Source organism: Neoarius graeffei, chromosome 23, assembly GCF_027579695.1.
Source record: "Neoarius graeffei isolate fNeoGra1 chromosome 23, fNeoGra1.pri, whole genome shotgun sequence".
Taxonomy (NCBI): Eukaryota; Metazoa; Chordata; class Actinopteri; order Siluriformes; family Ariidae; genus Neoarius; species Neoarius graeffei.
This window is the reverse complement of record NC_083591.1, coordinates 18,947,624-18,962,865: the sequence shown is the minus strand read 5'-3', so window position 1 is coordinate 18,962,865 and position 15,242 is coordinate 18,947,624. Positions and strand designations below refer to the sequence as shown.

The following is a 15,242-nucleotide window of genomic DNA, read 5'->3' as shown; positions in this document are numbered from 1 at the left end:
CACACACACCCGTTCATTATCACATTCTTCCTTCAACTGCAGTGATTTAACCCTTTCCTCACCATTCTGTAAGAGTAACCCGTATCTGGTTATCCATGAATCCAATACCTACAGTGGCTGCCTGTGGGAAAACCATCCCACCAATCCGATCCTAACCTAGATGACTGACAAAACTTCATAAGCATGGTGCTAATGATCAATTTGAGCTGCACAAACGCAGTAAAACGTGAAGCATGTCCTCTTCAATACCCGTAAGTCATTATTCAGCAGGCCAGCTTTCATTATTTGATGAGTCCGAATTGGCGCCAGGCATGCCATGCCATGCTGTGTTGATATCATGATCTGAGATTGCAGAGATCTGACACGATAGTACGTTATTGCCCGGGTATTAAGTCTGGCGTTTCCAGTTAACGTTCTGAATACACTTAATTAACAAACAATTGCTGCTTTGAATTGTAGACAATTATGTGTACCGATAGACCATGATGAACTGGTTTCTCCTCCTGTGCAAATCGATTCAACTGTCAGTTTAGATCCTTCACATCTTTTCCATCACAACTCATTTCCACATGACCAAGTTTCCAGTCGTCCTTCAGGCTCCGCCGCCTGTCCTCACCACGCATTAATTGATACCAGAACCTTTTACTGATCAATAGTATTGACCATGAGGGAAGATGACAGGAAGTTCTGGATGGAGAGTTTCGTTCCACGCCACCTTTAGCCAGTCTTTACTGACCTAGGATTCTTGCTTATCAAAATTAAAGTGCCCACCCTGATCTCAGGCCAGTGACAAAAATGCTTTCATACTTGAAGGTTCTGGGTGCTTCAGGTTGAGTCAGGAACTGAGGCTGGGTTGGGTTGCAGTTGATTGGAGAAGGTCTTGGAGTGACGTAACTAATGCCCAGGTTAGATGGTAGGCTGCAGCTAGTTTTCAACTACTTGCGTTTACCTGCGATAACAAAATCGCAGGTAGACGAAACCCTGGTCTTGCATCGATGCACGACGACGCAGATAATGGCAGAGTGTTGCAGAGGGTCTTTAGTAAAAGCAGGTTGACACAATCTGTTCACATTTCAGCTGCGATTTGCTTACAATCATTGCAAATAGCAGGTTGATGCACATAGAGGCAGGTGATCGTGCAACACTCGAGCGACCAATTGCAGGTTGAAGCAGCTAGACACAGGCTGATTCAGGGGAAGACAAGTCTTTAGAGATGGCTGCGATGCATCGCAGGTAGACGCAGACTGCACCTGCAAATAGTTTACAACAACCTGGCTTTATTTTATTTTTTAAGATTTTCTGTGTGCAGATTCAACCTGCGTCTAGCTGCGTCTGCTTCCGACTGGTTGCATCCTGTCATAACCGCTTAAAAACTCTGCGTCTTGCAATATGTCTGACCACAACGAAGGATTTGACGCAAGACGCCTGCGTCCACCTGCGATTGCAGCAGGCGTCTTTCTGCTGTCTGACCTGGGCATTCGCTTGACGACAGAAATGGCCAGCAATTGTCTTGCTAACTTTTGGTTTGAACTCTTAAAAACTGTGATGGCCACTCCTTTAAAGTCTGATGTCTAAACTATAAACTGAGCTTTTACAGTCATATTTTTTTCATGTTTGCATTTAGAAATGTGTTTCCTTTAAGAGTATTCTATTTGGAAGATAACATTACCCCAAACATGTAATTTGAAGTCCCTCGTGGTCAAGTATGCCTTGAAGGGCATTAGTCTCAACCGTTGAACTGACACAAACATCCTCAGTAGATTTTTTTTTGTGTGTGTGTGTGTGTGTGTATGGAACTTGAATCACGTCCATTGTCAGTCATTTCCAACCCGTTCTCCACTCCACCCTCCTGGCCGTGCTAGCATTCAACGTTCCGTTCAACCACACGTACCTTCTTTCATCTTGTCGTCCATTTTTTTTTCCTGTCGTTTATTTTGACAGAGAGCCCAGGCCAGGCCCTTAGCCGCATGTTTCAGGAAGGCCCGAAGCGGAGAGCCGGCTCGGAAGGCGCCCCGCGGACAGGTGTGTCCCCTAGTCCTTTTTTTTTTTCAAGTTTATTAGATAGTTAAGTGTGGCCCAGGTCCTCTGGTGACCTTCCCTGACCTTTTGCGCTCTGAGAAGTGGTATAGCTGTGGCCTTATAAGTTAATGCTGATTAGATTTTCAGTAAAAGTCCTCTTGACTCACTGCATGGTGTTTAATGTTAGGTGGCGTGGAATCTTAAGGATAATCACGAATGCATCTCTACCTAAAGAATAGCCCAGCAAAACATGCAGGATTTTATCCTCTGTGGGTTTTTCAGTAAGTTCTTTCCTGTGGTGTGCAAATGGATCACAGGCACCTCCAGCACAGTGCTTACCACATCGGCTGCCTGATTGACGTCAGGCCAGATTCCCAATATATAATTTAGGTCTTTTAATGAGGGCCCATTTGTGAGGGCTGGGTGGCGTGAAATAGCCCTTTCTAACAAGCGGGTGTTGCAGAAATACCTTACTCGGTCAAATAAACATACCAGTTTGCTCGTTTGGTTTTTCACTGGTGTCCCAAAACTAATATTTGAAGCCACAGCGAAAGCTTTTAAACTGTGATAAATGTATATTGTTGGATAGATGGCTTACAAGGGGAACAGTGTTCTAAAGAACTCTGAGCATGGCTGGGTACCACTTTACATACAGTCTGCTGTGACTTCTAGATCATGCCTTCCATCGTTTCAGATGTTATCACATGCACTTACATTTTGAAACATCCCAGAAAAGGAGCAGCTCCTCAGTTAGCATTAAAAAAAAATTAATATAAATGTTCTCCATAAGTTCACAATTGTAATCCTGTTTCTGTTGTTGCTACTTAAATAATTTAGTTTACCCTGAGTGATCTTTCTGTTCTTTGTTCTCCTCTTATCCTCCATGTCCTCTTCCTTTTTCTAGGCAACATCACCACCCGTATCCGCACAACCGAAAGCGGCTCTGACGAAGCCATCAAGTCCATCCTGGAGCAAGCCAAGCGTGAACTGCAGGTCCAGAAAGCAGGCAAGTCGTGATCTCCCATTCCCCCAAAACCGATTAAAAATCCAAAATGTTGTCCTAACGTGCTTTGTTTCCCCATCAAACAGCTGACGCGTCCCTACCTCCATCCTCATCAAGTGGAGGTGGAGGAGGTTCAGATGAGGCCATTCGCTCCATCCTAGAGCAGGCACGGCGTGAGATGGAAGCCCAGCAGGCCTCCTTGTCCTCCTCCTCTTCATCGTCATCCTCGTCGTCCATCTCCTCCTCTCTCTCTCAGTGCGATCTCTCGGCATTGTCGCCTAAAGTGTTGGCGCCATCGCCACTGGGCGCCCCCCTGACCTCATACAGCCCTCTGGTGCTGGGCTTGAAGAAGCCTCCTCCACTGCTTCCCTCTTCATCCTCCTCGCCCTCCTCGCCCTCTCCGTCCCCTTTACTTGACTTCAGCAGCATTAAGAAGGAGCGGCCAGCATCTCCAGGCCAGGATGGAGCCTCCAGGGTTCAGTGGAGGGAGCAGTGGTGGAACAACTTGCAGCAAGAGCGCCGAGGAACTGGCCTTCCTGACGAGAACCACAGCATGGAGGACTCCAAAGAGGTGAGCGGACACTCTTGGACTTGATCAGGAGGTAGCGATTGGGTTTGGAGGAAAGCGAGCAATTCTTAGCGATTTGCATGGCTACTGGAAGCGCGTCAATGATTATGAGCTACTTGTGCATGACTAAGTAAAAGCTTGCATTGGTCATACTTGTGCATGACTAAAAATTTCTGTAACAAGGCTATCTAGTAGCCCAGAGCCGACATTGCTTACCTGTGCATGGCAAAGGGACAGAAGGAATGGCTTTGAGTGTTACGGCTATCTTTAGATTTTTGGATAACATATAGAAATATATATATTTTTTAAGTAGTTCAGTGGTAAGTGTCTGTCCTGGGAATCAGAAGGGTGTGAGTTCACAGGTTATCAGAGAGCCTTTTTTTTTTTTTTTAAAGGGCCTGAGCACCGGAGGTTCAAGGCCCTATTGTTTCTGTATCGATTCTTGTTTTTTTGTTGTTGTTTTTTTGGGACCATTTGAACATGTTGAAGGTCCATTTTATCCTTCTATACCAAACCTTTCACATGCTGGACTACTAGAGGCCAGTTAGCTACACTGCCATATAGCCACAGTCTCATTTAAAAAAAAAAAATCAGAGAAAGTAGCTCTGTTGCTACAGATTGAGGGTGTGTTCATACGTTTTCTCATACCTGAGGCAACTCTGCCATGCAAAGGCAAACTGCAGTATCTGCGTCTTGTGTCTGTGGCAAAAGACGGTCCAATAGCATCACTTTGTTATTGGACCGTCTTTTGCTACCGACACAATATCCAGATACTGCAGTTTGCCTTTGCATGGCAGAACTGGTACTTGAGGTATCAGAAGCAGTCCGGTCCAGAGAACCAATCTCTGGTCTCCTTGAAACTTACCAGTCTAGGGTTTACTTTAACCTTTTGGAGTCGAGAGCTTCTCTGGCGAAGCTCAGCAGGTTTAGAATGAGTACGTCATGTATGTAGATAAATATCTTTGAGTTTTTAATCATACAAGCATGATAAACATACTGAGAGAAACTTTATACTTTACACTTTCCTATATGCCCACTGCCAAATAATATTATAGTTTTTAAATTACCTAAATTAGATGAAACATAAAACTTGTCACCTTCCTCAGTCACTCCAGAGTCGGAGCGCTGAGCTCCCACTTACACATTCATAAAAGACTGTCCACATGGTGATCGCTTTCACTCTTTTGGTTTCGATTGGTTTCTCTTTTGCGGTGGGAATGCCCACTGTAAACAGGATAAAATCTGTCAGCCATAGTTTAGGCTATTTGGAGGTGAAACGATGGTACGTGGATTTTGTGCACTTCGGATGATTCAGGACAGCGATTCAATTCAATCTTGAGAACCGCGACACTGATGATAAGCGGTGCCTTTTTTTTCACTTCGATCCAGCCGAAGGTCAGCTCGAGTAAGTGTAAATATTTCTTGTACGCATATGAAGCATATCGGTTGATATGCGTGCACTGTAGTGCATAAACAGGAAAAATGACAGCAGTTTTTCCAGAGTTAAAAGTATTTTCCTCAAGAATAGTAAATTTTGCTCTACTTTGAGTTTAGAGAGTGAAATTTGGAGTTGGAGTGGGAGCAAAATGACAGAGTAATTGAGTAACAGAGTTGGTTGTGGCTCTGAACTGAGTAAAGTAGTTAATTTCAAGACACTGAAAAGAGTCAAATACCAGATAAATGAAGCTGTTGTCAAGTTTTAGAATTGTGTTGGAATGTTGGGGGGGGGGAAATACATTACACATTGTGCGGAACCATTTTGATCACTTGGCCTGATGGGATTAAGAGTTGGCAGTAGGAGGGGTTTTCACTCTTCTCATCGAATAGAATGGAAATTTTTACTCTTCTTTTTGAATACCCCTCCCACTGTCAACCCTTTATCCCAAAACGATAGGATATAAAATTTTTGATGGCCAGTTAATTCTCCAAATCAGTGGAGCAGATTTAAGTTTTTGTGCCTGATCCATTCCTAAGACTGAAGAGAATCCCCTCACTTGACCAAAATGGTTTGTCACAATGAGTAAGGTCATGTTTTTTTTTTCCACACATTCCAACACTGTTCTAAAACTACTTTTTACAATATTTTCATTTGTTTTTGTTTTCCTTTTTTCTTCTTTTTTCAAAGCACAATCATGACATAACATAGTACATAGATATTATTGTAGCTGAACTTGTGCTGAATACAAAAAAGTCATGACTTTGAAAATACTTTTTAAATAGATTTGTTGAAATTGACAACAAAATTAGAGCATGTCAAAATCATTAGAGTGCCAGAAAATACCCTCAGACCTCAGAGGGTTAAGTGAACTCTGATCCAGAGTCGAGGGGTCTGGGCATCAAATAGCATGGCTGGTTAAAGTTTCATCTTTTACAGTAGCAGGGAAAGGAATTTTGTGATCCATATAGAAGAGAAACACCTTGATATATAAAATATGTATATATGTATGTGTGTAGTGAGGCTGGCATTCATTCATTCATGTACAAGTAATTTAAACTATTGGAAACATGCAGTTATTTTTGTCCGAGAGCCAAATTGATCAAGATTTGGAAGGAATTTCTCTGCTATGATAACATCCTCCCCAAAACAAGGCTAAAGTGGTTCTAGTACAGACGTGAGTACGAAAAGGCCCTTAATGACGAGATAGGAAGAGACTGAGTAAATGTCACATGCACGGAGCGGCGATGTGGAAGCTGAGTCTCAAACACAATGCCTGCCAATGATCCTTTTGAGGAAAACAGTTCTGCACAATGGCGCAGGTAGTTTTTTGTGTCGTAATTTTAAATGCAGTAGTGTGAAATTGAAAACTGAGATGTCGTTACTGGGAGTGGGATTGGTTTAGAATATGTGAGCACTCCAGATAACGATGGCAAACTTGCTAATGATGAATAAAATCTAGCATTGAAAAACACATCCTGATGTATCCAATTTAGTTCCCCCCCAAAAAAAAAGGTTAACAGTAACGTTGAGTAGTATTGTCCACTGTGTAGCCAGCAAAATGGCCTCGGCTGACGTTCCTTTCCCATGATGGCAGTCTCCTACCCTGTTCTGGACAGTACCCACTGACTGCTGGCCCCTCCCCTCTTTGTGTGTCTCTGTGCCAGACGCCCCCCCGGCTGCTTGATGCCCCTCAGTACTGGAGCGAGTGGCACCACGCCGGCTCCACCTATCCAGAGCTCAGCGGCACCCGCGTGCCAAGGCCAGCCAGAGCGCCCGTGCCCCCGTTGGCACCCGAGCAGTGCCAGCTGTTCTCATGCCGCGAGCTGGACACGGTGGAGCTCACCCAGCTGGTCAAAGAGAAGCTAGCCAAGAGTGGCGTATGCCAGCGCTTGTTTGGAGAGAAGGTCTGCGTGCCCCTGTCTCCCTCTCTATCTGTCTCCTCACTGTCTCTGCATCCCGAACTTTCTTATCCCCACTTACCATCTTAGCACCCACTAACTCCCTCTTCCTACTCACATTGCCTGTAAAATCTGCTCCACTACTGTAGATCAGTGAAATCCGTCTACAATCGCCACTAAATTAAATCTGACCCGTGGTTTTCAGAGCAGAATCTCGGTTTAATCCCAGTCCCGACGATGTATTTCCCGGAGAAATTTTTGCAGTCTGTTTTGCTGGGATGTTAGCATTCCATCAGGCTTTCTACAAATGAAGCGTTCCTCAGACGGCGACTTTGTATCAACGAAAGTAGCCTTTTTTTTTTTGAGGGATGCTAAAACATGTTGCTTCCTTTCACATGTGGCTTCGTCATCCACAGAGACCCACATGAGTCGGCTTCGTCTCGGGCTCCTGTCCTCGTCCATTAGATTCAGCAGCTCTGCCTTCCCTCATCCAGCCACACTGCAGTCCACTTTGAACTGGATTCAATTATGTCACGCTGCAAACCTAATTACTTTCCTATGGGCTGCGTAATGTAATAATGCCATGAGTTTAGGCTTAGGTCCTTGTTTTCACAGAGTTTGTGTGTTAAAATTGGCCTTTGTCTTATTGAATTTGTATCGGAGGAAAGTCTCAGGAGCAAGTCCTCTCCGTTTGAGAACTGAAATGCTCGATTGCGCAAACACTAAGTATGAAGAAGTGATGCTTTTCAGTATCTACATGGATTTTGCCAGAATTTCTCCCTCTTTTTTATGTAAAGTAGAGGGGATGATCTTGGGTAAATCTTGCATAGGTATCATGCTCATCACCTTTTATCAAAACGATGCTTTCCTGTTTTAACAGTTTGAGCAGACTAGCAAGCACAAGCTAACCTGTAAACTGGTGGTGGATCATCCGGATATGGAGAGTTGATTTGATTTTTTTTTTCGTTTTCTCTTTACCTTGCACCATCATGTTTAGCTCTGCTTGAGAGGCGTAGCAGGCTGAGAGTCTCTGACACACTTCTATGATTTTGTTTTTTAATTTGTCCTTTATACTGGATGTGTATTAATCCTTAAACCTGGGCTAAGCTCGGATGCTGTGCTTTTCTCTCGGATTTTTCCATTTGGTGATCTGCATGTTACTAACTGTTCACTCCTGATCTAACCTGAACGCATGGTCACTCACTGACAAGCAATTGTAAGGATTTTTTTTTTTTGTAAATAGGACGCCCGTGTTTAACAGTAACAGTGCAGTAATGTCTTTTCTCATTTGTGTCTGATTCAGGTACTAGGACTGTCTCAGGGGAGTGTCAGTGACATGCTGTCTCGTCCCAAACCATGGAGCAAGCTGACTCAGAAAGGTCGTGAGCCCTTCATCCGGATGCAGCTGTGGCTCAACGGCGAGTTGGGACAGAACTCTGTGAATCAGCCTGGACAGACGCAAGGTAAATCCCACACCAGCTAATTGCTGGCCTATTTGTTTAATGCCCAGGGTTTGACTTTGTTGATTTTGACTTCAGTGCTTATTTGAATTGATGTAACGACTGAGTAATATCTGACGCTGCGCCTCACAGCCACAGCTCCAGCATCCATGATTCAGTCATGAGCTTGGGTTGCTGTCTGTCCTCTTTCTCATATTCTTCCAGTATCTGTGTGGGTTTGTTTCACTTCCCAAAAACATGCCATATAAAAATTTGCATTTTTTTTCCACACACAGATTTACATACTGCACCTTTAAATTGTCCTGCATACTGAGAAAACTGGTGATTTGAAAATGGAGGCCGAAAACCCGAAATGTTTTGTTTATTGACCACACCCAGGCCTATATTAGCTTCATCCGTCTTACTCGCACGCTACAAATCCAAACACACGTTTCAATATACTGAAGGCCAAGAGGTCATCGTCCGTCACGGCGCACTCTGTCTCAGGGGAGTCTGCTTCACACTCTGTCTGGATGCTCAAATTGGTTTTCTGTCACACTCACACAAATGCGTTTCTCCTTTCACTCCTCCGTCCTGGTGTTTTCATAAATCTTTCTCATTTGTCACACAATAGTTCAGTCCTTATTACATACACCATTTCCTTTGGCACTTTACATGTGTGCACACAGTCCCATAGCTACACACACGCACACATTTGAGATATATATAAAAAAATCTCCTTCTCACCCCCGGCGGGGGGGTGGTATCCATGTCATCCTCAAGCTCGGGTCCTCTACCAGAGGCCTGGGAGTTTGAGGGTTCTGCGCAGTATCTTCGTTGTTCCTAGGAGTGCGCTGTTCTGGACTGAGGCTTCAGATGTTGTTCCTGGGATTTGCTGGAGCCACTCTCCCAGTTTGGGGGTTACTGCCCCAAGTGCCCCCACTACCACGGGGACCATGCAACCCTTGACCTTCCACATCCGTTCCAGCTGCTCTTTCAACCCTTGATACTTCTCAAGTTTCTCATGTTCCTTCTTCCTGATGTTGGCGTCAGCTGGGATCGCCACATCTATCACCACCACCCTCTTCTGCTCTTTGTCCACCACCACTATGTCCGGTTGGTTAGCCAGGATCTGTTTGTCAGTCTGGAAGCTGAAGTCCCGCAGAACCTTGGCCCTGTTGTTCTCAGCCACCTTCTGTGGTATGGCCCATTGGGACTTGGGTACTTCTATTCCATACTGGTTGCAGATGTTCCTGTATACTATCCCAGCCACTTGGTTGTGCCTCTCCATGTACGCTGATCCAGCTAGCATCTTACACCCTGCTACTATGTGCTGGACTGTTTCAGGGGCTTCTTTGCACAGTCTGCATCTTGGGTCTGATCTACTCTGGTAGATCCTGGCCTCTATGGCTCTTGTGCTTATGGCCTGTTCTTGTGCTGCCATGATTAGTGCCTCTGTGCTGTCTGTCAGTCCTGCATTATCCAGCCACTGGTAGGATTTCTTGATATCAGCCACTTCCTCTATCTGACGGTGGTACATGCCATGTAGGGGTTTGTCTCTCCAGGTTACCTGTTCCTCCTCCTCCTCTGCGCTCTCATCAGGGTTCTGCTGCCTGAGACATTCACTTAGCAGTTCATCCTTTGGGGCCATCTTTCTGATGTATTCTCGGATTTTCGATGTTTCATCCTGGACCGTGGTCTTGATGCTCACTAGCCCTCGGCCTCCCTGTTTCCACTTAGTGTATAGTCTCAGGGTGCTGGACTTGGGGTGGAACCCTCCATGCATGGTGAGGAGCTTTCTAGTCTTGATATCTGTGGCTTCTATCTCCTCCTTTGGCCAGTTTATGATACCAGCGGGGTATCTGATGACTGGTAGTGCGTACATGTTGATGGCTTGGACCTTGTTCTTACCATTCAGCTGACTTTTCAGGACCTGCCTTACTCTCTGGAGGTGTTTGGCTGTGGTTGACTTCCTTGTGGCCTCTTCATGGTTTCCATTAGCCTGTGGGATGCCAAGGTACTTGTAGCTGTCTTGGATATCACCTATGTTGCCCTCTGGTAGGTCAATCCCCTCAGTCCGGATCATCTTGCCTCTCTTTGAGACCATCCGGCCACATTTGTCCAATCCGAATGACATCCCTATGTCATCGCTGTAGATCCGGGTGGTGTGGATCAGCGAGTCTATTTCTCGCTCGTTCCTGGCATACAGCTTGATGTCATCCATGTAGAGCAGGTGGCTGATTGTTGCCCCACTACGGAATCGGTATCCGTAGCCGCTCTTCGTGATGATCTGACTGAGGGGGTTCAGGCCTATGCAGAACAGCAGTGGTGATAGCGCATCTCCTTGGTATATGCCGCACTTGATGTTGACTTGGGCAATGGGTTTTGAGTTGGCCTCTAGGGTTGTCTTCCACATTTCCATTGAGTTCTGGATGAAGGTCCTTAGGTTCCTGTTGATCTTATACAGTTCCAGACATTCCAGTATCCATGTGTGTGGCATTGAGTCGTAGGCTTTCTTGTAGTCAATCCAGGCAGTGCACAGGTTGGTCTGTCTCTTCTTACAGTCTTGGGCAACTGTTCTATCGACCAGTAGCTGGTGTTTGGCTCCTCTGGTGTTACTGCCAATTCCTTTCTGTGCCTCGCTCATGTATTGAGCCACATGCTTACTCATTTTTGCCGCAATGATGCCTGACAGGGCCTTCCATGTTGTGCAGAGACAGGTAATTGGCCGGTAGTTGGATGGGATGGGTCCCTTCTGGGGGTCCTTCATGATTAGGACTGTCCTGCCTTGGGTTAGCCATTCTGGGTGGGTTCCATCCCTCAGCAGCTGGTTCATCTGTGCTGCTAGGCGTTCATGGAGTGCAGTTAGCTTCTTCAGCCAGTACGTATGGATCATATCGGGGCCTGGTGCTGTCCAGCTCTTCATCTTTGACACTCTTTCTTGGACGTCTGCCATTGAGATGGTTACTGGTTCTTGTTCTGGGAGGTTGCTGTGGTCAGCTCTTAGGTCCACTAACCATTGGGCATCAGTGTTGTGTGATGCCTTTCTTTCCCATATGTCTTTCCAGTATTTTTCCACCTCAGCTCTTGGTGGGTCTGACCGGTTGTTGTTCCCCTGCCACTGAGAGTACACCTTGGCTGGTTCAGTGGAGAACAGCTTGTTTATTCTCCTGGCCTCTCCCTCCTTGGTGTATCTCTTCAACCGGGTGGCCAGAGCTGTTAGTCGCTTTTTGGCAGTTTCGAGTGCCTCTGGCATGGAGAGTGAGTTGTACTTCCTGGGTGCCCCTTTATTCACCATATATATATATATATATATATATATATATATATATATATATATATGTGTGTGTGTGTGTGTATATATATATATATATAAATAATGTGTGTGTGTGTGTGTGTGTATATATATATATATATATATATAAATAATGTGTGTGTGTGTGTGTATGTGTGTGTGTGTATATATATATATATATATATATATATATATATATATATATATATATATAAAGCAGAGTAAAAAGTCTCTGTCAGCCAACAACCAGTCTGTCCAAAAGGATCCAGAGGATACCACGGGTGCTATGGGCCCCAAGAACACCTGCAGCTATGCGGATATAGCTATGGGTGAGATCGATAACCTAGCTAAAAATGGTTATGTGATCAAACCCTTGCTTTGGCTGCACTACAGAGATGACATAGTCGACATCTGAGTGCACGGTCAGGATAAATTACATGAATTTACAGAATACATTAACGGGTTGTACCCTACCATCAAATTCGAATTGTTTTTTTTTCTGAGCAAAAGCTCAATGTATTAGACCTGACCCTGCACCTAGTTGATGGTTTCGTTCAGACAGATGTCTATTCGAAACCTACCGACAGTCACCTCTATTTTCCCCCCACTAGTTGTCACCCTGAGCATTGCAAGTGCACCATCCCCTATAGCGTTGCGTTGCGTCTCAAACGCAACTGTTCTAATGAGGGCTTTCTTAACCGCAGAAATTCGGAATACAAGAAATATTTAGTAGATCAAGGCTATGACCCTAACCTGGTCTCTGGTAAATTTGGTCAAGTAGCTTCTCTCCCTAGGAGTGAGTTACTTAAGCCTAGGGCAATTAAGCCTGAGCGTAAGGTTACGCCCTTGGTTGTTGACTTTAACCCCAACCTTCCGGATATCGGTAAGATTTTGCGGAATAATCTCAGCTTTTTGCATTCCTCTGCTTTCATGCAAGAGGTATTTACGGAGGGTAGTATTATTTCGGCTTTTAGAAGGCCTAAAAATCTTAAGGATATTCTGGCGCCTTCTAAACTCAAGCGTGGTGATACGGAAGTCAATAATCAAGGGAGTGAACAAGGTTGCTTTAGGTGTAGCAAAAAATGCGATTTATGTAATAACTTTTTCGCAGAGTCCAATTTTTTTTGTCAGCTCCGTAACCGTAAGGAAATACAAAATTCGCCAACATCTTTCTTGTACGTCTTGCAATACAATATATTTAGCAACTTGCCGTAAATTTAATCTCCAATATGTTGGATCTTGTACTACTACTTGTACTACAGAGTTTAAAGTACGTTTTCGTAATCATAAATCCAGTATGAGAAACTATTATTATTATTATTATTATTATTATTATATTAAACTATTATTATTATAATACATACACATTAGACGGAACAATGATAGATTTTACAAAAAGTTAAGAACAGGGTGGTAACTTAACAATATTGAACGGCACAGTGGTGTAGTGGTTAGCGCTGTCGCCTCACAGCAAGAAGGTCCAGGTTCGAACCCCGTGGCCGGCGAGGGCCTTTCTGTGCAGAGTTTGCATGTTCTCCCCGTGTCCGCGTGGGTTTCCTCCAGGTTTCCTCCAGGTTTCCCCCACAGTCCAAAGACGTGCAGGTTAGGTTAACTGGTGACTCTAAATTGACCGTAGGTGTGAATGTGAGTGTGAATGGTTGTCTGTGTCTATGTGTCAGCCCTGTGATGACCTGGTGACTTGTCCAGGGTGTACCCCGCCTTTCGCCCGTAGTCAGCTGGGATAGGCTCCAGCTTGCCTGCGACCCTGTAGAACAGGATAAAGCGGCTAGAGATGATGAGATGAGATGAGAAACAACAAAAAAACATGCGAAGTAGCCAAACATTTTAATCAGTCTCCCTATAATTTGAATGATTTTGAATTAATTTGTATAAAAACAATAGTTAACGCTGCTGAAGATAGTTTAGACAACGTGCTTCTAAATAGGGAAGCATACTGGATGTCTCAATTGTTTACTTTAGCGCCTTATGGGTTAAATAAGCGAAAAGAATATAAATCTAAAAATCGCATTCTTTTTAATAATATTTAATTATTAAATTTTGTAATTAATAGTTTATTTTTGTCTTTTATTTTGAAGTGTATAGAATTCACAATTTTGTATATATAAGACCACGCCCATAGCACTATGTATTTTTTAATGACACTGAAGAAGGCCGAAACGTTTGTCGAGATAAAATTTTTAATAATGTTCAAAAGTTGGGTGTCGCAGTGGAATTTTTCTATTCTACATTTTATATATATACACACAGATCAAAAAATCTTGTGTTTGTCAAATATAACTTGATTTGTGTTTGCTTGCTATGATTATTACCAGTATCAGCATCTCCGCTCCTATGATACCGGTATATCGTCCCACCCCGAACACGCTCACGTGAAATTTAGAAGAAAATAAAAAAAATTGTAAGTGTGACGGAAACACTGACCGAGACGGGTTAAATGAAGTAGGTTTCACCCTGGGCTACACCACTCCTGGTGTGTTTTTGGTGGGGAATAGGGGGTTGGGCTAATGTACAAAGAGCTATCAGAGAAACGAAGGGGAAGATGAGCAGAATGACCCCAGAGAGGTTCTGTAGCACTGCCCTAATCAATTACTCCCATGGTAACACTGATGCACAGTAATTACCAAAAGCCCTCAGCCCAACATTCTCCAGTTGTTCATTTACATGCAAATGATCAGCCAATCGCAGTCCACGCTGGATAGATGAGGAGCGAGAGGACTTGTCTTCATGTCCAGGCTTTTAGATAGCTCTATCCCTCCAACCAGCTCTTTACTGAATTGTGATCACAGATAGAGTAGAAAGAGAAGAGAATGGAAAAAAGCAGAGGCATTAAAAATGATGCATATTAAAGGAGACTTCCACTACCAGTTTCTTAAAGTGAGAAAAAAAAAATCAGAAAGCTGTTCATGCATAACTTGCTTATAATGGTAGCCCTGAGGCTACCATTATAAGCAATTTATGCATGAACAGCTTTCTGATTTTATTCAGCAGATGCTGAATAAATGTATTTATTCTATCCACATTCACTGGATGTGAGCAATTGCGCGCTCTGATTGGCTACTCTACTACTAGGATATCAGCTCATATACCGTGAGTAGAGAAAAACAAAATGGCAGAGTGTGTTGCTGAACCAACTGAGGACGAAATAAAAACAGTACTCAAAAACAATACTCAAAAACAAAACCCCCAAAAATAAAAAAAAAAAGCAACAAAGTATGGAATGAAAGTATTTGATGGTAAGAATGTATCTTTTTTTTATTTTTCAAGAATTATTATTATAGTATTTTTTCACAAACTGCTCGTCATTTCACTGGTTTGTTTGCATTCTTCATTTTTAAGCATTAAAATTTGTTGAAATTTTTTATTTTTTTAACACTGGTTCAAAAGCTCAAAGAAGTTTGAAAATTACAGAACTGAAATGTCCAAGGAAGAATTAAATAAACGACTAAAGCTATTCTATACCTCGGCACGACAGCAAGACGGCACTTTCTACAAAAAACAACACAAGTCAATTCGTGCAGCCATCGATAGGTTTTCAAGAAGTCCGCCTTGACGAAAATGATT

The 15,242-nt window shown here is 43.6% G+C and overlaps 1 protein-coding gene across 7 annotated transcripts in view; it reads left to right on the top strand.

Moving 5' to 3' along the window:
- Positions 1-15,242, top strand: part of cux1b (cut-like homeobox 1b) — a 296,665-nt gene that overhangs the window by 217,647 nt on the left and 63,776 nt on the right. For 2 of the 7 annotated variants that reach the window (XM_060905888.1, XM_060905889.1), the window contains exons 16-20: positions 1,942-2,022; positions 2,924-3,025; positions 3,109-3,593; positions 6,693-6,932; positions 8,230-8,389. The exons of 2 other annotated variants lie outside the window; for them this stretch is intronic. In XM_060905888.1, coding sequence (XP_060761871.1) covers positions 1,942-2,022; positions 2,924-3,025; positions 3,109-3,593; positions 6,693-6,932; positions 8,230-8,389 — 1,068 coding nt within the window. The remainder of the gene's footprint in view (positions 1-1,941; positions 2,023-2,923; positions 3,026-3,108; positions 3,594-6,692; positions 6,933-8,229; positions 8,390-15,242) is intronic. 3 more of the 7 variants (XM_060905894.1, XM_060905890.1, XM_060905891.1) reach the window with 2 other exon arrangements.